Genomic DNA, 22,967 nt, shown 5'->3' on the forward strand with positions numbered 1-22,967 from the left:
CAGAGGGTCAATGCAAGACCTGTGTGCAGCATAGAGACACAGGTGGGTGATGCTGGACATGCGAGGAAATAGGAACACAGAAGGGCAATTCTGGACAGAGCAAGAATAGGGATACATAAAGGGGAGATGTGCTTAATGGAGTGGAGTAGCCTAGAGGTTAGTGCAGCGGATTTTGATTCTGGGGATATGAGTTTGATTCCCACTGCAACTCCTTCTGACTCTGGGCAAGCCACTTATCCTTCCATAGACTCAGGTACAAATAAGTACCTGTATATACTATGTAAACCGCCTTGCGTGTAGTTGCAAAAACCACAGAAAGGCGGTATATCAAGTCCCATTCCCTTAATGTGGGAGGAGGATAGGGGCAGGGTCATAGGGGAGATACTAGGCATGGTGGATAGGGATGCAGAGGGAAGATGGATAGTTGAAATGAAGAGAGAAGACATGCCAAAAGGACAGAGAGACCCTGGTAGAAGAGTTAAGAGAAAGAGGAAAGCAGATACCAGATTGGGACAAACATATAAAAAAAATAAAATGATCTGCCAGAACTGGTGTTAGACATGGCTGGGGTTCACAAGAAAACTAAACCGTATTCATTGGTTTTCAATCTTGCTCTTTGTGGTGGTAAATCTCATTCTTTGGGATGGGCCATCCTTGGTGTTTCTGGGAGCCAGTGTTTCTGCTGCTGCTCTGCTATCCTTGGCCGGAGTGTGGAAAAAGCAAGGGCATATGAAGGAAAAGGTGAAGCTGGAGGAGCAGAGGGGGTGGAGCTAGGGATAGGTTTTGGAGCCAAGCTTCCCCATCCCTCCCAAAAAAGGTATTCTGCTGCTCCGGATGCACTGAGTATTCCATCCTCTCCCTTCATTAGCATTGTTGGACAGAAGCTAGAAGCTTAGATCTCCCACATGACAACACATATCACTACTATCAAATCATGAGTAGGCCTACAATAGCCACCTGAGAAGCTCCTCAGTGCATATACTGTTCTAGAATAATTAGCTTCCCAATCAATGAAAACTTCTGACACATCATGCAATATTCTCCTTAAAACAAAGTGTACAATTTCCCACTGTTATTTTTACACTTTAATTTTAAAAAAGAAAGCCAAGGATAGCAACTTTCTGAAAAACTGAACAAAAAAGTGAATGAACCTTTATATCCCTACTCATATTTAAAGTGAGATGATGTACTGCCGCCATTTACTATGTTATGTATGTGTATGAAATTTTAGGGCTCACTCTACTAATGAATTTCATCACTGGTACAAAATGCGAAGATCATCTCTGGTAGTCTGGCTCCTCATCTGCTAAATGCTAAGGTTAACATCAAATAACACCTAATGTACAACTACATTAGAAGTAAATAAATACATCACGCCTTGTTTGGAAACAACATACCATTTTCCTCGTAAAGTGCTTTTTCCTGAGGGTCGAGATCTAACAAATTATCCAATGTACCTAAGGGTGAAACATAATTGCAGTGCATTAGAAACCTGTTCTATTGCTTTCTCCAAGTAAGACATTTTAAAACTGAAGCGTTACAGAAAGGTTAAGGTCCTTAAGAAAACTGTTCTTGTCACCTGAATTCTCCTTGAGAGTAAAATTTCCTTCTAATGCAAGCAGGGAGTCTTTCCTGTCTTCAGCTATAAAAGACAAAAGAAAAAACAGGAAGCATCAAAAACAACTGTAATAGTGTCCTGGGGATTTATTTACCAATATCAGTGCTTGCTATAGATTCATTTACAGCAGCCATTCTCAACCCAGTCCTCAGGCAAATCGAGGGGTCAATGCTCAAAATTCCCTGTTAAAAACTGTGTCCAATTAGATCCACGGTAGAAGTTACAGATTTTGAAATAGCGAGCGATGCTCAAAGGAAATCATGTGCCAATGAGATTCATATAAATTTAGCAAGCTGCTTGGTAGGGAAGGTGCCCAGCACATACGCAGAACAGTCTCTCGGTAAGTGTCCATGTTCTATGCCCAGGAATCCCTCTGTTGTACTCTCTCCTTTCCCCTGCAGTACTTGCTGGCTCCACTGTGCTCCCCGTCTCCTTCCCCTGCAGTGCTCTGATTCTGGCTCCACCTTCCTCCTGCAGGTTACTTGTCTTCCCCTCAGGCTGCCACCAATGATTTTCGCTTGGGAATCTACTCCTTGCTGAAAGTCCTCCCAGCTGACATCACAGGGACTTTTCCCCAGTTGATTGGCTGTCTGCTTGTTTCTCTGATCTACCCAGCTGACATCATAGGGGCCTTCCCTAGCCGACTGGCTTTCTGCTTGTTTCTCCGCCCCCTGTTGACATCATAGGGGCTTTCCCCCACACAACTGGCTGTCTGCCCCTATGATGTCAGCTGGGAGGGGGTAGAGAAACAAGCAGACAGCCAATCAGCTGGGGGAAAGCCCATATGATATCAGCTGGGGGGGGGGGGGGGTGCTTTCAGCAAGGAGGAGATTTCCGTTCAAAATTGCCTGAGGGAAGGCAAGTAAGGTGCAGGAGAAAGGTAGAGTCAGCATCACAGCAATTTGCTATTGAAAAAATTCTCCTCCTTGCTAAAAGCCCACCACTGCTTGTTTCTCCGCCCCTCTAAGCTGTTCTGTTCTGGGACGTTTTGCTATTGAAAAATGAAAGCTGAGTGCTTCTTCCAGAAGTCACCCTCACACAACGACAGCTCCAGACCTCACGGAAAATTCTGCACGTTAAATTGAGCCCATTAGGGATAGTGCCAGTACCTGTAAAGAAATTGTAAACTGCTTAGGTTTAGGTGTGATAGCAGTACCCAAAATATTGGTGATCAGGCTGTGTGAATTCCTGAATTTTCCACTTTAATACTAATCAGCTTGTTGTAATACATTTGCATAGGATTATTGTTGCCTGCTACCACGATAGGTAAGATGGACACAGAACCCCTTTGTGCATTACTTGCTAGAAAACATGCATGCTAAACTAAAATCAGACAATCCTAGCACGGTAAGCTTTATGCATCAGTCCACTAGTCCCATCGGGTTTTTAGGAAATACACAATGAATATGAGCGAGATAGATTTGCATGTCATGCAAATCTAACTCACGAATATTCATTGTGGATATCCTGAAACTCAATGGGACTAGGTGTGCCCTGAGGACTGACTTGGGAATCGGCTGATTTACAGTAGTGCCTATGCTTAGTAGATAAGCCAGGGTTCAAACCTGCTTCTCTCACTTGTTCTAGTCACCATAAGGGCAAGGGAACTAACTATTATACCTGCACTGTAACTCACCTTTAGCATTTAGTTTGGAGAGGTAACTAAATCCACATCAAATTTAAAAACACAATCCAAACATGACATTGTACAAAATTCTCCTGCCTGACGTATTCAGCTTTTTCATGCATATTTAGTGGTATAGGGTGTACACTTTCATTAGTGAGTAGAAAGGGCTAAAGTCTTCTGCATGCAACTGGATTCTTCCAAAGAGTCAGTAAACCTCAAAGCAACTATTTGGACCTGTTGGAAACTAAATTAATAATATGAAACATAAAATATATCCAGAAAATAGTGTGTCTCTTCCAGTCTCCTCTGAAAAATATTAAACTAGTAACGATAAAGAGAAAGGCTGTTCATGTACTTTACTGAGCTATGACTAGAAAAGAGCTTCTCAGATAGCATGTACTTCAACTTTGTGTGCCATTGTACTTTCAAGTACATTTTTTAAGTGAAACAAACAGTATACACAGAACCATATCCCACACAAAAAACTTATTGTATGTCACTGAGAAACATCTCCAAACACTAGATGATTAGGATAAGTATTTTTCTGGATTAAGAATGTTATTGGATTATTAATTTTGTTTTGTGCTTCATTTAATATGTGTATGTATTTTGATGTTTTATGCGCTGTTTTTTTACTGTTGTACCACACACTGAAAGTGCATATCAGAAATTATCATTTTTTATTTACTGATTGCAGAGAACTACTCACATCAAGCAAGTGGAATACAAAAATCTCTACTCATAAAACATGAAAGACAAACACTGGAGGCGGAGTCAAGATGGCGGCATCCTGATCGTGACTGCTCCGGCATCTCCTGAATTCTTCCTTATAACTCCGAAAAAGAAGGGGAAGGCGGTTGTCCGCACCCCTACAGCTTCGGTTTCTTCTTTACTTCAGCTGATGTTGAAAGCTATTACAGAACAGCAAAGTGAAGCAGACGAGGAGCCAGTTTCTCCTGCTGCGGCTCTTCTGAGGGGGGAGGGGGAGAGTTTGAGCCGCTTGGGAGATGAGAATTTTCTCAGGCTCCAATCTCAGCCTTCAGTCTCAAGAAGTTCTGCGAGGCAGTTGCTTGGTGCAGAGAGGGAGAAGCCCATGTTGGATGTTGGCAATCAAGTTTGGGCAGAACTGGCTGAACCTACAGAGCAAGAGAATGGCTCTGGGACTGTAGCTTCAGTCTTAGAGGGAACCCAGACCCATAACAGGAGAAGCCCTAGAGGCTTCAATATAATCTTTTACTCCGGTACTAGCAGCAGAATCCTCTGCCCCCTTGCAAAGACCAACAGTAGTCACCCTGGATTCTTTGTGGAATATGTTGGTAAGCAGTGGCGTACCAAGGACGGGGCAGTGGAAGTGGTCCACCCCAGGTGCACGCTGCTAGAAGGTGCAGGGAGCAGCCGCGCGCCTGTTGGCTCCGCTGGTTCCCTGCTCCCTCTGCCCCGCAACAGGTTACTTCCGGTTCCGGGGGAGAGGGAGTAGGGAGCCAGTGGAGCCGACAGGCGCGCGGCTGCTCTCTGCACCTTCCAGCAGCCAAGAATGCACCCGGGGGGGGGGGGGGGGGGGGGGGCTTGATGCGCTGAGGGGGGGTGTCGTGCTGCACTCTGGGGGGGGGGGGGGGGGATGGACGCCGCTGCACCCAAGGGGGGGGGGTGCGCAGCGGCGATCCGTCCCAGGTGGCAGCCGACCTAGGATCGCCACTGTTGGTAAGACTCGATTCTTCTGTAGCTGCTTGTTCTACTGACTTAAAAACAGTTGCAAATGAACTGCAAAACAAAACTTAGGTAACTGAGCAACAATTAAGAGACACAGAAGGGGAAAACTGATTCCTTGGAAAGAGAAGTGGAAAATATGAAGTCAGTCAATAACTCTTTATTTAAGGATAAGACTCAAATAGAAGGATTGAGGTTTTGGAAAATTATACCAGATGTTTTAATCTCAGGATCTTGGATTTTCGTAAAGTTCAAGATATGACACTATTAGATCTTTTTAAGACATATTTGACTGAGAATTTGAAGACTTCATCAGTACTACCACCTACAATTAAGAGCTTATTATACACCTTCTAAGTCTGGAATACGGCCTCAGAATGAAAATTTGGGAAATGTATCTGTGGAAGTAGCCAATTCTAATGTGGTGACTCGGATCAGCCTCTGGCCCTTTGGTGGTTGAGAAAGCAACCTTACTAGTTACTCTGGTTTTTGAACAGGACTTGGAAATGATACTTCGTCTCTATTTTCGCAACATGCGGACTTTATTTTTGAGACATAAAATTTTGATTTTTCCTGATTTAGCGAGATCAACTCAATAGCATAGAAAATGTTTCTTAGCCATGAGGGCAGAGATGCAAAGTCTAGGTGCTTTGATTTTCCTTAGATATCCCTGTAAGTGTTTGTTAAATACTTAGGTAATTCCTACATATTCTTTGTCCCACATCAGTTGAGATCCTTTTTAGATGCTAAAAAATCTTTGATTCCAATTACTTCCGCAATTGTGTCCAATGTAGGTGACCATCAGGCTTACTTTCGAAAGAGAAGGGCAACCATCTTGCGACACAAATTGCAAGATGGACGTCCTTCTCACGGGGTTGCCCAAATCGACATAATTGAAACTCGATTTTGGGCTTCCTCAACTGCTTTCCATCGCGGGGATGACCAAAGTTCATGGGGCGTGTCGAAGGTGTAGCGAAGGCAGGCGTGCCTACCACATGGGCGTCCTCGACCAATAATGGAAAAAAGAAGGGCGCCCCTGACGAGCACTTGGGTGACTTTACTTGGCCAATTTTTTGTTACGACCAAGCCACAAAAAGGTGCCCGAACTGACCAGGTGACCACCGGAGGGAATTGGGGATGACCTCCCCTTACTTCCCCAGTGATCACTAACCCCCTCCCACCCTAAAAAAAATGTTTAATATTTTTTGCCAGCCTCAAATGTCATACCCAGCTCCATGACAGCAGTATGCAGGTCCCTGGAGCAGTTTTAGTGGGTGCAGTGCACTTCAGACAGGCAGACCCAGGCCCCCCCCCCACCTGTTACACTTGTGGTGGTAAATGTGAGCCCTCCAAAACCCACTGTAGCCACATCTAGGTGCCCCCCTTCACCCATAAGGGTTATGGTAGTGGTGTACAGTTGTGGGGAGTGGATTTTGGGGGGGCTCAGCACACAAGGAAAGGGAGCTATGCACCTGGGAGCAATTTATGAAGTTCACTGCAGTGCCCCCAAGGGTGCCCGGTTGGTGTCCTGGCATGTCAGGGGGACCAGTGCACTACGAATGCTGGCTCCTCCCACGACGAAAGGGCTTGGATTTGGTCGTTTCTGAGATGGGCGTCCTCGGTTTCCATTATCGGCGAAAATCAGGGACGACCATCTGTAAGGTCGATCTAAACTTTGCGATTTGAGCGTCCTGGACAGTATTATCGAAACGAAAGATGGACGCCCATCTTGTTTCGATAATACGGGTTTCCCTGCCCCTTCGCCAGGACATCCTGCGAGGACGTCCTCAGGAAAACTTGGGTGCCCCTTTCGATTATGCCCCTCCATGGCTTAATTAAGATATGGTTTGTCATGTGATGTTAAAACCTTTTCTTCATTTTAGAATTACAACAGTAATCCCCATAAAATGCTGTACTAACGCCTCCATTTTCTGTGCTCTAGTGGAGTTTTTGTCCTTTCATTTTATATTTTTGATTCCTAGCTATTTGATGTTATTGACTCGTATTTCCTTTGTAAGAAGATTATACTGCTTGTTCTATTAAGAAAAATTGCAATAAATAAAATAGTAAAAAAAAAACAAAAAACTTGAAAGACCAGAAGTAAGAAGCACCACCCAAACCATCACACGATGGAATCCAGCCTATATTTCTGTTTTAGGAAAAGGCTGCATACAAGTATCTAAAGAAGCCAGAGCACACATGCTTTCCATCCATCACTTTAGATGGTCTCACTCCTTCACAGAAAAGCCATAGGAACAAATTTACTATCAAATTATATGTCGAGGACTTCCTCCTTAGTGAGGTGCAATAGCAGTGCCAAAGATGTTGGTGCAGCTATACTACAGACTATAAAGAAATATGATCAGGCTGTGTGAATTCCTGACTTTCCCATTTTAGATGGCTTGTGATACATTACAGTAATATATCATGTTATGTTAAAAATTCTTTAAAGCCGCTCAAAATAATTTAAGTGTGGCATGGCCTAGGTTTATTTTACAGTTGTTTTGAAGGGTGAATGCAAATTTATCCTGGCTGCTTTTTAAATATCTGAGTGTCTTTCTTGTGTAGCAAGCATGAACACGAATTGCATCAGTCTTCAGAAGGAAAATATACACTGAAACTGTGGAAATATTTACTTACTTTATATGCAGCAAATGTTCAAGAAACTTATCTGCATATTTTTGAAAACCCAAAGGCATGCTCATATATGCAAACCCTGCCCCAACTCCAAACCTGGGAATGCCTCTGCTTATCACAGTTAATAGTAAACATGCAAATCTGTTTCATACCTATTCATTAGGGACTGCTTGAAAACCAGACCACCTAAATGTGCTTCTAGGAATGGTTTGAGAACTGCTGCCTTAAAAGAAGTATTTTAAGTATTGCCCTTCCACATGTGGAAGCTGTCATTCATTCAATCTTAAAGGCTTCTGTGAATTTAAAGTGTTTAATCTTAAAAAAAAAATACATACCCAATAAGGTAGATTCTTTATTTTGGTTCTCCTCATCTAGTGAAACCAACCTGAAATATAAAGAACAAAGCAATTTGAATTAGCACTGAAACCCTGCAAGGAGTCAAGCTTCTATGGCTGGCAACTGGGAAAATATCTTAAACAGTGAAGACTAAACTGGACGGGCTAACTGAAGTTTATCTGCCATTTAACTATGTTATTACTATAAGAGGATTTTTTTTTTTAGGAGGGCCCTGTCCTGACAGTCATAAACCAGTTGCCTGAAGGTGGAAGCACACAAGAGTGACAAATCCTTTGTGCTGATTTTAGAGTAGTCAAGAGCCTGGAACAACTGCAGAAATGCCAAAAATGTGGTCCTAAACACAATTAGACCTTTTTTTAACGGCAAAAATATATACAATATGCTCCACAGAAACAACTGAGCTTAGCTATTCACAGAAAGCTATGCTGACCTTTTGGGAACGTATTTACAGTTCCATCATGAAAAGTTTAGATTGCACTTCACTCCCAATTCCAGATCTATATTTTCATAATAAAATTTAAGGATTTGATAAGGTTCTCCTTCCCCAGCTTTACTCCTTGTTTACTAAGCCAGGCTAGTGGCTGCCATAAACTTTGAATGGGCTATGTCAGCATTGTTGAGTGGCTTAGTAAACAGAGAGATTAATGAGATTAATCTTTCTCCTTCTAAGACTTATCATATTTTGATTTACACAAGAACTGCATACAAGTATCTAAAGAAGCCAGAGCACACATGCTTTCCATACATCACTATAGGTGGTTTCACTCCTTCAGAGAGAAGCTAGAGGAACAAATTTACTATCAAATTATATGTAAAGGATTTCCTCCTAAGTGAGGTGTGATAGCAGTGCCAAAGGAAAAATCATTAATTATTAGTACATGCATAGACTATACTGAAAATACGCCACCTTATCTTGCATCCATGGTTAAACTCTACATATCAGGATGAACCTTAAGACTGCCTCCTCCTCCAGGACTACATTGGTAGTCCATTCAAAAAAGTTATCGTCTCCTGACTGGAAAAAGCTTCCTGATTATATATGTGGAGAAGGATAGTTTAAAAAGTTTAAGAGTTTGCTAAAGATGTACTTTTTTGCTAAGGCTTTTGGGTTGTAGGTCCCGAGGGTGTCCGCTGAAGGGACTTGCGAGAATCTACGTTTGATAGCATGATTATTTTGTATGATAGTTTTAAGTACTTTCCTATTTTTTGATGGCGTTCTCTTCTGTATTTGTATTTTTTATTTTATTGTATACTGCCATGATCTGGTAATGCCAGGTGGTATAGCAAATCTTAATAAATTATAAACTGGTTCCCAGCTTCAGAGAGAAGTACCACAATTTTATACCAAGCCATTTCTTCCAAACCTTCCCAGGACTTGGTCTACTTATTCAATTGTTATAAAATGTTTTCTGTTTCTCAGTCATTTATGTAGCAGATTTTCAAGAAATTGGTCCTGTATTCCTCCAGTTCAGTCCTGGTTTTTTCCCCCATTGTTGCAAGGAATACTCACTCTTAAGGGGTTTACAGTCCTTCTGAAAGCCACCAATAGCTGGACATTTGCCTTCAGCAAACATTTTCCCCTCATCAGCTCCTTCGGCATACTGTCTTAGCATCTTCATCCAGATTCTCACAAAATTCTAGGGGGACACTATCACTAACAGGAGGTGACAGGTAGCAACTTTCGGCTTCTCGCCCAAGAGTTAGCAGGCCTGTGGTGGGTACTCTGTACCCGTGGGCATGTAGGCTCATTTTCAAAGGGAAACATATGCAGAGCTTCCCTTTAAAAATGTTTTGCCTGGAAGGAAGCACATGAATATACGTATCCGCAGAATTTGAGGCTCTAAACTCCCTCCTGGATCATACATGCAAGGAGTAAAAATTCCTCTTTCCCCATACAGAGAAATGTTATTATTCTTCCCTGCAATGGGGGCAGGGGAGCCAATTTTGAAAGATTCTCTTTTCCTAGGTAAACATTCATTTACCATTGGAAAATCCCCTTCAAAAGTGTTCCCTTAAGATACAGGTGTGAACTTCTGTCTGGGACATAATATGTAGTCAGGGGCTACATTATGGTGCTCATTTTTGAAGGACAAAGCCATCTCAAAATGGCCAAAAAAGGGTCCATGTGCCAAAAACGTAAACCGCGATTGTCAAAAAGCAAAATCAGGATTTGTTTCACTGCAGTTCGTCCAAATAGTAAGGGGGTATATTGGAGACATGTTTTGGGCAAAAAAGAAGGATGTGTTTATTTTGCCTTGTTTCAATCACATCTAAATTACAAAAATGTGCTCTGACTGACCAGCTGACTACTGGAGGGATTAAGGCTTGACCCCTCCTTAATCCCCCTGTTGATGCTATCCCCCTCCCACCCCCTTGGAACTGAAAGGGGATACCAGGTTTTATGGGCATAGCCAACAGAACAGCAAGCAGTTCCCAGGAGTAGCCTAGTGGTCAGTGCAGAGGACTGTGACTAAAGAGGGATACTGGTCCAGGGCATAGCCAGACCTAGGCAGGAGGGGGGTCCAGAGCCCAAGGTGGGAGGGCACATTTTAGCCCACCTCCCCCAGCCGCCGACCCCCCCCTGCCACCAACCCCCCCCCCCCCCCGCCACAAGGTACCTTTGCTGGCGGGGGTCCTCAACCCCCACCAGCCTTAGTTTTCTTCAGCGCCGGTCTCCGGCACGTTCGCTCACTTCGCTGATCTGTGCTGTGAGTCCTGCACGTCAAACGTCAGAACTCACCGTACAGATCAGCGAAATGAGCGAACGCGCTGGAGACCGGCACTGAAGAAAACTAAGGCTGGCGGGGGTTGGGGACCCCCGCCAGCAAAGGTATCTTGCAGCGGCAGGGGGTCGGAAAGTGGAGGGAGCCAGAGCTAAATCTGTGGGGGCCCATGCCCCCACCTAGCTACGCCCCTGAATAGCACATTTGTGGTAGAAATTATGAACTCTCCAAAACCAAACAACCGACTGTACATAAATATAGGAGACACGTGCAGGGTGAAAGGCAATTGTATTGGTGTACAGTTAGGTATAATAGGTTTTATTCTGTTTCTGGAGAGCTCACAATACACAATAAATGAGCTATGGTGAGAATTGTACCTGGGTGCCATTGTTTAAAGTCCACTGCACTGACCACTAGGCTGCCTCTCTGATCTGCACGGATGTCTATGTGGCCACGTCTCTCAAAATGTCTTGTGCCTGTTTTTTTTTTTTAGCTTCAAGGCTAGACACCTACATAAATGACTGTATGATGAGGACACTTCAAATTTCCCTTGTAAGCACCTGAGAATGTAAGACATTCAAATTAAAATGCTGACACTTTCAACCAAACATACAGAGACAAAGATTTGTTTTGGATTCTCTACAAAGGTGAAAGGTGAGTAGTGGAGTGCCTCAGGGATTGGTGCTGGGGCCCATTCTGTTCAATATATTTGTGAGTGACATTGCCGAAGGGTTACAAGGTAAAGTTTGCCTTTTTGCGGATGACACCAAGATTTCCAACAGAGTGGACACCCCGGAGGGAGTGGAAAACATGAAAAAAGATCTGAAGAAGCTAGAAGAATGGTCTAACCTATGGCAATTAAAATTCAATGCGAAGAAATGCAAAGTGATGCACTTAGGGAGTACAAATCTAAGGGAGACGTATGTGTTAGGCGGGGAGAGTCTGATAGGCACGGACGGGGAGAGGGATCTTGGGGTGATAGTATCTGAGGACCTGAAGGCGACGAAACAGTGCGACAAGGCGGTGGCCGTAGCTAGAAGATTGCTAGGCTGTATAGAGAGAGGAGTGACCAGCAGAAGAAAGGAGGTTTTAATGCCCCTGTATAAGACGTTGGTGAGGCCCCACCTGGAGTATTGTGTTCAGTTTTGGAGGCCGTATCTTGCGAAGGATGTTAAAAAAAAGGAAGCGGTGCGGCTCGAGCTTGAGGCTCTGTGGAGGCTAACGCTGAGCTCTGTTCAATTATTACCTTCTTCCAATATGCCGCATACAAAGCGAAAAGGTGCAGTGAAGGGTGTCTTACCGTCGGCCCAATCACTCCCTCCGGGCCAGCGAACGCTCCTACAGTTTGCCACGAGCACCCCTGTGGATACTGGCATGAGGAAACCCGCTGTTGGATCCGCCGAAGGAGCGGCGTTTCCACTAGGGTCAGAGACATCATTATCCCCGCCAGAGCTTAATCCGCTGCTTTGCCCTGCAGCCCTTCGGATGAGCGATGAGGACTCGATGGGACCGGAAGTCGGTAACCAAAGGGCCTCAGACGGTAGAACTCTTCCCCAGGACGCAGATGGTTTGAACATAGAGCTTCAAGCTCCCCAAGCGGTGACTCTACACTCTATTTGGGCAGCAATTCAATAGCTAACAACTACGGTCACAAAAACTTCTCGAGATACAGCATTGCTGGTAAATAAGCTTGATTTTTTAACATTAACCTTAGAAACTGTTAAGACTGAACAATTTGCTCAAAAAACTGAAATAACATCGTTAAAATCTGTCACGGATGCTTTGATAAAAGACAAAATGAAAACTTCTTTAAAATTGGAACATTTAGAGAACTATAATAGAAGACTAAATTTGAGGTTACTGAATTTTCCTTTTCAAATTGGAGTTACTCCAGTGGATTTCCTTAAAAAATACTAAATGGAAGTTTTGGCTTACCCTCAATCTGCAATACCACCTGTTAACAGAGTTTACTATTTGCCAGATAAAATCTCCAACGTGAATCCATGTGATAATAATCAAGGTCCAGAAATAAACTTGAAAGACTTATCAGCATTTCTGGAAGAATCTATTTCAGAGATAACCTGTCGAAGGACTCTATTGATATCTTTTGTTTTCGAGCAAGACCTAAATGCATTATTAAGACTTTACTTCAAGAATGCTACTAAACTTTTTCATGGTCAAAAAATCTGGATTTTTCCAGACGTGATAAAAACTACTCAGGATCGTAGGAGAGCGTTTCTAGCTTACAGAGAAGAGGTTAAAACTATGGGCGCTACCTTTTTGCTGGCTTATCCCTGCAAATGCTGTATCAAGTATTTAGGGAATAAATATATATTTTTTGAACCAGACCAGCTAAAAAAGTTTATAGATGCTAAAAAGCTATCCAAGTAAATGTGTAGAAGACATTAAGAAAATGGAAAATTGACGGGGGAATATGAGCCAGGCTATTTACTTTTTGTCTATCTTGTTTTATCTCCTTAATTGCTTTATCTCCTCTCCCTCCTTCTGATTGTTGTGGTCTAAGAAAGTAGACTATGTTTCATAGTTAATATCTGTTAGGTATATTGAATACTTATTAGTTTGAGATTATGTTGAATTTTTTCATGGTAATGTTAACCTATGACAATTTTACCGCTGTATTTCCATTTATAAGTCTATCTTGTAAAAATGAAAAATTCAATAAAGAAAAAAAAAAAAATGGAAGCGGTGCAAAGAAAAGCTACGAGGATGTTATGGGATTTGCGTTCCAAGACGTATGAAGAGTGACTTGCTGACCTGAACATGTATACCCTGGAGGAAAGGAGGAACAGGGGTGATATGATACAGACGTTCAAATATTTGAAAGGTATTAATCCGCAAACGAATCTTTTCTGGAGATGGGAAGGCGGTAGAACGAGAGGACATGAAATGAGATTGAAGGGGGGCAGACTCAGGAAAGATGTCAGGAAGTATTTTTTCACGGAGAGGGTGGTGGACGCTTGGAATGCCCTCCCGCGGGAGGTGGTGGAGATGAAAACGGTAACGGAGTTCAAGCATGCGTGGGATATGCATAAAGGAATCCTGTGCAGAAGGAATGGATCCTCAGAAGCTTAGCTGAAATTGGGTGGCGGAGCAGGTGGGGGGAAGAGGGGTTGGTGGTTGGGAGGCTAGGATAGGGGAGGGCAGACTTATACGGTCTGTACCAGAGCCGATGATGGGAGGCGGGACTGGTGGTTGGGAGGCGGGAAATACTGCTGGGCAGACTTATACGGTCTGTGTCCTGAAAAGGACAGGTACAAATTCAAGGTAAGGTATACACATATGAGTTTGTCTTGGGCAGACTGGATGGACCATGCAGGTCTTTTTCTGCCGTCATCTACTATGTTACAAAGCTAAGTCAAAATTGAATGCTTCTGTTTTCCCGCTGCATGTCAGTTTTAAAGGCAGTTTTGAAGATCTTGTGAAATACATGACAACTATGAACAGACTCTTGTTAATGGAAGAATTAAGTGAAGCAAGTGAAGGGAGGTTTTTGGCCGATGAGTAGTCCAAGTCATAAGGCACTGCAATTTCTAAAAAGGTGAAATAATTGCACAGAGCTACAGTGCTGCACCGCTGCAGTGTTAAGCCTGTCACTGCTGAAGCCTTTTTCCTCCATTTTTTAATGTAAATAAAGAAAAAAAAAACATTATACAAACGTTTAAGATGGTGAAGATGATGTTATGAAGATTCACTGTAGAGGTTTTTGTATTAAAATTATTTCAGGTGCATATTTCCCACTTTTTATGATTAGTTTATCCATTATTAGACACAGGAGAACTCAGCATAGGTTGTTTTGGTGGCTAAATGGATGCTTAGGTCTAATTACGTATTTTTTTTTTTTTTTTTAATTTTTATTTATTGATTTTAATTATAATACAAACAAATCAAGTTTATAAGGCAATACAGAGAGTTATTGAGGGAAAAAAAAATATGTATATATATATTCCATTTAGACATAAATGTCAAACTTATTTATCTTATCTCTCTTCCTTAGACCACCATAAAATAAAGGGGGAGAGTCCAAACAAACTTAAGGAGAATTATTACTCTGAAAGAGAAGGAAAAAACTTAGCACAAATTGGCATAGTCCTGATTTTACTTTCTCTTAATTCTTACTTGCTGATATCAATCGTTCTTCCTGTTCAGCTGGATGGATTTTTAGCGTCCAGAAAAACCTTTAGTTGAGATGGCTAAAAAAAAAACGTATTTAATGCCAGACATACGAATTATGCATTTGCATGGATATGCCAAGGTAAATATTGCTCCCAGCGCTTTCACTTCATCTCTCAATGCGAGAAATTGCTTTCGCCTCTGCTGCGTTATCTTGGTAACGTCAGGGTAAACCCATATTTTCTGCCCACAAAACAGGGCTGACGAATGTTTAAAATACATTTTCATAATCATATTCAAATCCTGTTCAAAAACCATAGATATTATAAGGGTCCCTCTTGAAGTTATTTCTATCATTGAGTCTTCCAGTAGTGCTGTTAAGTTCTGAATATCTATTACAGGGGATTGAGATACTTCTCCTTGTTTTTGCACTTTAGGTAAATAATAAACTTTATTACAAGGCGGAATATCCGCTGGGGAAAACTTCAAAATTAATTACGTATTTTATAAAAGACTTGGTATACGCCAAGTGGATGGCAAATAGGGAACCTTCTTCAAAAAGGCATAGCTTGGCTCTGGGAGGAGCAGAGGAGCAGCCTAATGGTTATTGTACTGGGCTGAGAACCTGGGGAACTGGGTTCAATTCCCACTGCAGCTCCTTGTGAGGCAAGGCAACTCAATTAACATGTCACAACTCGGGCTCTTGGAGGGCGTGCGGCATCTAGGAAAGGGACACATTGACTTGCCTTCCTCTCAAAGGGGCCACGTCTGGTGCAACGGTGTTTGGTTTGGGCGCGTCTCTGCGCTCCCCCTCTTTCTTTCCTTCTTTCCATCATTCTCTCCGGCTGCCACTGGCGAGCTCCCATACAGCTACCGAGCTCACCGGCCGCCCCGGCGTTTTCCTGCTTTCCCAGACCTCGGGCTGGCGTTCAGTTATTTCTGGCGTTCCTCTCCGTGACGTCAGACGCCCATGACCTTCTTAAGAGAGGTGTGCCCTGACTTTAGGGCCTCAGCTACATTCTTCTGGGAGAGCTTCGGTGTGGGATTGTCTTGTTGTTTTGCTTCCTTCTGCCCCGACTTCTGCCTGGACCTGACCACTTCTGGAACACCGCCGCCCTGACTTCTGCCTGGACCTGACCACCTCTGGTACGTCGCCTGTTCTTACGTTTGCCTAGGGCCGATCTCACCTACTCCTCCTGTTCGACCCTGAGCCCGTCTCCGTCAGCTTGTTGCCCATCCTCTTAAGTCCTGTTGGCCACCCGAACCCAGGGGCTCAACCGCTGGGGAAAGGTGGTAGCTGCAGGTGAAGTGTTGGGTTTGTTGGCCACTGGTCTTCGGACTAGCTCAAGGGCTCACTTACTTTTCCTGAAGATCGTGACATAACCCTCCATTATCTCAGGTGCAAAACTTAAATTGAGAGCCCATTAGGGACAGAGAAAGTAACTGCATATAATAAACGTAAACCGCTTTGGTTACATAAGAACATAAGCGTTGCCATGCTGGGACAGACCGAAGATCCATCAAGCCCAGCATCCTGTTTCCAACAGTGGCCAAACCAGGTTACAAGTACCTGGCAACATCCCAAAACAGTACAATACATTTAAAGCTGTTTATCCTACAAATAAGCTGTGGATTTTCCTCAAGTCCATCTTAATCATGACTTATGGACTTCTCTTTTAGGAAGTTATCCAAACCTTTTTTTAAACTCCGCTAAGCTAACTGCTTTTACCACATTCTCTAGCAATGAATTCCAGAGTTTAATTACACCGTGGATGCAGTTAATGCCATCTTTTGAATTACTGAATTCTCCTAATCAAGGAACCCTCACTAGTTCTAACAAGAAGATATGTCCGCTCAGACTATCCCCTCAGCACTTCTCTATTCTAGAACTTGCCAAAATTCCTGCAGTAGGGGCATCTAACTTCCACCTGTCTCAGGCTCACGCGCACCACTTCTGTAGTGTGCATAAAGAGCCGTAACTAGCGAAGGGAGGGAGCAGGACTCTCAGATGTAAGAGAAAACTGAGCCACCAGTCCATTCCTTCTGCCCGAGAGCTAATGTATGGTACACTGCAATTTGTTATTTCTCTCTATAGCAGTGTGCAATTCTTTGTCTACCGGTGTACTAGTCACTTTGTTCATTAAAATTTAAAAAGAAAAGGAAGCAGACCTTTTGAAGAATAACAGTCTTATTGGTTATTCAAAGCTCCCAGTACTCACAAACAAGTGCTCGACATGGCCATGTTTCGCCAGAAATATAGGCTGTGTCAGGGCAATGTAAGCCAGCTGGTGTAAAACTACAAATTTCACCAAAGTTGATTACAGATGCGTCTCTTCCTGGGTACATTCCGATTCCTTTTCTGTTTCCATGTTGGATCTACATCGGTTGCCTTCCTGTTTTCTTATTAAAATTTAAGGCCCTGATACTGAGACAGTGGGAGTTAGACCAGCTAATTCCCGCTGTCACCGACGAACCTGGAAATTCAAATACAGGGCTGTATCCGGCCACCAGCACTGAATTTCCAAGGGGTTTTTTTTTTTGCGCCGCTATTCATTGGCTGACCAGCTAGAGGGCAGAGGCCAAAAGATAGACCTGCTATTTACGCGGCTCTATCTGGCTGCTAAACTTAACCAGTCAGCCGGTGAAAATGTGGTAACCAGCTGTCATATGACAAAGCCAGTGACTGGGTTAGCAGCTGACTGGGATATTCAGCAGGAGATAGCCAGCTATCTCCCGCTGAATATCGACGGATAGCTATATTAAACCAGCCAGTATATTAAACCAGCCAGGTGCCGTTCCTGGATGGTTAAATACTTTTGAATATTGGGCTGGGTATGCATACTATTTATCTATATTAAATTAATTTAGTAATAAAAGATGTAACATAGTAAATTACCTGTTCAGAAACCTTATTTTATCATCCTCACCTTAATATTCCCTTATCTCTTGTTTGTCCTGTTTGTCCTAATTAGATTGTAAGCTCTGTCGAGCAGGGACTGTCTCTTCATGTTCAAGTGTACAGCGCTGCATACGTCTAGTAGCGCTATAGAAATGATAAGTAGTAGTAGTAGTAAATTACAGCAGATATAGATCTTTATGGTCCATCTAGTCTGCCCAAGTGTGAAACATTATGCAGCCACATAACTGCCACAAAATTTGAAAGTCTACCATAGGGGCAATGCTTATACTTGTTTTCAATCCTCCATCTCCTTCAATCTAATCTGTCAGAAAATGTATGTCTCTACTGTCCCAGCTGCATATTTCAAAAAAGCAATCCACCAGTTTTATTTTTTTCATTAGTTTTATCCATATCTCCATTCTATCTCTGGAAAACCAATGATTTCCCATTCTAGTTAAGCAAACACACTGCGGAATCCGCATCTGTGAGCCCTGTGTGTATGCTATTTTTACCACTTCCTTACTGTGTATGTGTACTGCATACTTTCCACTTCCAGGCCCCAATGCTCAAAAGTAAATGCAGGCGCTAGAGGCCATTAGCGCCGAACTAGCGCCCACATTTACCTGCGCAGAATGTTCAGAGGCCTGGAGCATGCTAATGTAGTCAAGCTCATGTAAATGAGGTCATTTTGTATTCCACCCCAATGCTCAGAAAAAAACACCTGAAACAAAACTGCCTTACCACTGCAAAAAATAACACCAGGTTGGAGCAGGCATTGGGGTGCTGGAATAGAGGATTTCTCATGATTCTCATGCTTCTCTCATGATTCCTTCTGCAAAATCTGCCAGTTTTGATTGCTTTTGGAAGCAGAAGGAAGCCAGTGCAAGCCCTTAAGTGCTGGTCATGAGAAACAGCAGACCCAAGCAAAAGTGCACATTACGTCTGTTTCCTGTGTTTAAGTATAAGCGTCCAAGACATTAAAAAAAAAAAAAGCTTACATTTAGGCCACAGAAAACAGACACCAATGTGTGCTTCACTTTCGGGTTTTACCAGGCGCATGCGCTCCGGCCTCACTTTTGAGTTTTACCAGGCGCATGCACACACGAGCTGAGCTTACCGAAGAACTCTTCTGCGCATGCGCCAAGCAAATCCTCCTGTAAACTCCTTAATGCTATGAGTGTGCCAATACTTGCACCTCATTAGCATTGAGAATTACGACGTTGTTCTTCTGTGCTATTCAGAACAGTGCCGGAGTTTTGAGCATTGTGGCCCTAGTGTTTTTCTCTTCTGACTTTAATGTCATAGTTACCCTTCCCTCCACCAAACAGTTTCAAAGTGTTCCTTGCTTTACACTCACCCATTCTGCAACACTTATTTAGTTTTGCTTTCTTGTTTCAATCTGCCTTTGTTCCCCATAACTCATTTTCATAGATCTACTGCTCTGTCCCAGTCACACATTGCTGTGAGTATCCTTTAGCACCATTACCACAGCTGTTATGCAAACTCTCCTTTATATGACAAGAGGCAGATAGTACCAAAACAGCACAGAATTCACAGCAGGGAGTGCAGCATTAACAGTACATGTCACATGAAACTCACAGCTAGCCACAGCCCACCATACCATAGCAACCACTGATAAGACACACTTGCAATTCAGTAGGTATGGTATGACTAGTGACTATGAGCAAGCCACAAGGTTTTAGCAAAACAGTTTTTGCATGGTGAGGAGATCACAGACAGATGGACAGATAATGATCTGGCCAAAAGGCATTTCTTTTTCCAGCTTCAGAAATAAAGAACACCTTCTGGTTGCCAAACAGTTCTCAGCTATGCGACCCAGTGAAATTATGTTAAGACCCCACTGGTGCCTTCCAGCAATGATAACACAATCAGTAATTGATGATTTATAAGGAAATAGTTTGATCTCAGCACAACACATCAAATTTCAAACAAAGAATATTTGCTAGTCATGTTGTGACTATACCAATCACATCAGCTATTTTCATCCAGCCCTGAAATAGAGGGCTAAGGGGGAGGGTAGGCAACATGCAAAATGGCTGGTATGGAAAGAAATAGAGATTCAAGGGGGTCCTGTATGGATCTATGGTACCCATAATGACCAATCCTGTACTGTAAGCTCTCTGAGACCTGTCTAGTGGATCCCTTGCCTTTAACCATACTGCTCCTATATATGGTTTACAGTTTAATTTAATATAATATACTGTCACTCCTGGGCACATAACAGAGTGGTTCACAATTAAAATTAGAAATGACGGACTGCCATTTCAATAAAGAAAAGGAGAAATACAAGTTAGAGCAATAGGGAATATCAGCCTGCCCCAAGATGCCCACCCGACCTCACTAATCACCAAGGGCTCTCTGGAAAGGATAGGTTTTCAAAGCCTGTTTAATTCTGGGAAAAAAGGGTTCAATGTGCAAAACAAGAGGCATAGAATTCCACAGTAAGGGAGCAGCACAGATAAATGTACTTTGATGAAGTGAGTCACCATGGGGCTCATTTTCAAAGCACTTAAACTTACCAAAGTTACACAGTAGCCTACGGAACTATTATTGAAAACACATCACACTGAATGATTTCTGATCTTTAAACAAAATGTAATATTAGACAAAAGGAATCTAAGTAAACACAACACAGTTTTTAGATCATTACTTCATTTATTTAAGGAACAAAATCATCCAACACCCATGTGAATAGTAACTACCCCCTTGGTTACTCAATCAACCAACTGACCAAAATTGATAACTGATATGGTTTGGACTAAGCAACAAAATGACTTACTGATCATCCTGTCTGGTGCTGTCAGGTGGAGCAATCTCTTTCTTTTCCTCCTTTTCAGTTAATTTATCTGTAGGATCTTGTAAACTCTGGATTAACAGATGTATGGAATAACAAAAAGAGACAATTAATGCTCAACTACTTAAGAACACTATTTTATATAAGCTATTCATCTGGACCTTGCTTTAAATGACAATATAAATGCAGAATAAATACTAACAGGCTAGATTCATTGAAAATAATGAAAATTGCATTTCATATAGAATTTTATTGTGTTTCCCAGAGCTATTTCTTTCCCATTCCAGAAGATGTATATTCCGTAACTGACAACAGAGTAAGGCAAACGTTAAAAATCCTTTCAAGACAGGCTGGTTTAAGTCACCTAGCATGTACTAAATTTCCTTCTTCAATATTTCAAGACAAGCAGTTTTCCTTGGCTATGCAATAAAGAAAATATTACACATATATCTATTTGGAATTTTTGTTTAATTTTTACATCCTCATGCAGCTCTAACAAGAAAAAATAATTTCAAAAAGGTCCCATGTTTAAACAAATACCAGAAGTTATATCACTGTGTAAGAAAGACAGAACGCTAAAAACTCATCAGGGGTTGGAAAATATAGGACTGATATAAATCTTGTAAATATTTTTGTCTGAGATTTGAGAAAAGTAGTGCCAGAAGCTGAAACAAATTTGATGTTACTGTCAACAGTCAACTAAGCAAAGGCACAGTGTCCTTTTATCGTCTTATCCGAGGACAAATGTAGAAAACAACTTCTATCTAATTACACTGTGAATTGCCATCTTTGCAGTAAATGTATTCTACAACAGACATTTCACTAGGGACAATTCTGATCTAATTTGGCTTGAATCAGCTATCATTATGGCAGTGTGCGGTACAAGGCATGTTTAACAAGCTGTTGGAAAGCTTGGTTTAAGGATTTATGCTCCCTATGGGATTAGTAGAGTCCTAGAAACCCTCAATTCCTGAAGAAAACTGGGACTCTTTGTAGGCTGCAATATCTTTTATTGAGCCAACAAGGATTTATCCTAAGCTGACAGCTGACTACAAAATCTGTGTAATCACCAACATCTGTAAATAATTCTGATGTTAATCCAATAAAAAGGTATTGCTACCTATGAAGAACTCTCTTCTCCCATGAAAATGTAACTGTTTCTAATTAAGAAAAAAACAGCAATATTTTTTTGTGGTGGACACTGGACAAACAATATGATTAATCAGATTTAATAAAGAGGTCTATTTACAAAGCTGTGCCATTTGGTGCAGTAAAATTATTTGGGGATTCACTAAGCTATGGGTACTCGAGCGCCACAGTTTTGTTAATCCTGCAGTAATTTTCTTAGCAGTCATGTGGCCAGTTTGGAGATCCCACAGATAGGATCCCCAAAATATACACTGGCCTATTCCAGTGTATATTTTGCACTGAGGATATGTCTCCAAGAACTTCTGCCCAGGTGGGAAAGGTTAGGACAGCTGTTGTAGTTGGTGATTCAATCATTAGGCATGTAGATAGCTGGGTGGCTGGTGAATGTCAGGCTCGTCTAGTCACTTGTCTGCCTGGTGCAAAGGTGACAGACCTCATGCATCACCTAGATAGGGGGGGGGGGGGGGATGTGGCCGTCTTGGTACATGTGGGTACCAATGACAGTGGAAAATGTGGGAGGGAGGTTCTGGAAGTGAAATTAAGGCTCTTGGGTAGAAAGTTGAAGTCCAGATCCTCCAGGGTAGCATTTTCAGAAATGTTCTCCGATCCATGCGCAGGACCCAAGAGGCAGACAGAGTTCTGAATTCTCAATACATGGTTGAGATGATAGTGCAGGGATGAGGGGTTCAGATTTAGATTTGTTAGGAATTAGGCAACATTCTGGGAAATGGGGAGCCTGTTCCAAAAGGATGGATTCCGCATTAAAGGGAATGGAAACAGGCTGCTGGTGCTAACTTTTAAAAAGGAAAAGAAAATAAGATGATACCTTTTTCATTGGACATAACTTAATACATTTCTTGATTAAACTTTCAAAGGTTGCCCTTCTTCGTCAGATCGGAAATAAGCAAATGTTGGTAGATGACAGTATATATAAGTGAAACATCAAAGCATTCCTGTGACAGTCTAACAGGATGGAGGAGGATAGGTGAGAGACAGGAAGAGTCGGGGTGGATGAGGGACAGGGAGATATGCATGGAGACAGGAGGGGGACAAAGCAGTACAATTTTATGGTTTATAATGGGCTAGAAAACCCAGATCTTTGTTAAGTCCTGTCTGGTGGGTGTCAAAATATTTAATCATTCTGACTTCAAAGGTCTTATGTTCTTGTATTGTTTTAAAGTTCAGTGGTACAGTGTTCTGGTTTTGTAAAGTGCTGCCTCAGTTTTTGAGAAGAACAATACTCAGTTATTTGTTTATGCCGATGACATTACTGTCTTTTTCCACTCCCAAAGACTGAGCTTGAT

At 42.3% G+C, this 22,967-nt stretch overlaps 1 protein-coding gene across 2 annotated transcripts in view; it reads right to left on the bottom strand.

Moving 5' to 3' along the window:
* Positions 1-22,967, bottom strand: part of ICA1 (islet cell autoantigen 1) — a 216,271-nt gene that overhangs the window by 77,589 nt on the left and 115,715 nt on the right. For both annotated transcript variants that reach the window (XM_030201026.1, XM_030201035.1), the window contains exons 9-12: positions 20,500-20,585; positions 7,925-7,974; positions 1,580-1,642; positions 1,398-1,457 (exon numbers count right to left, since the gene is read on the bottom strand). In XM_030201026.1, the coding sequence (XP_030056886.1) occupies positions 1,398-1,457; positions 1,580-1,642; positions 7,925-7,974; positions 20,500-20,585 (259 nt within the window). The remainder of the gene's footprint in view (positions 1-1,397; positions 1,458-1,579; positions 1,643-7,924; positions 7,975-20,499; positions 20,586-22,967) is intronic.

This window comes from Microcaecilia unicolor, chromosome 1, assembly GCF_901765095.1.
Source record: "Microcaecilia unicolor chromosome 1, aMicUni1.1, whole genome shotgun sequence".
NCBI lineage: Eukaryota > Metazoa > Chordata > Amphibia > Gymnophiona > Siphonopidae > Microcaecilia > Microcaecilia unicolor.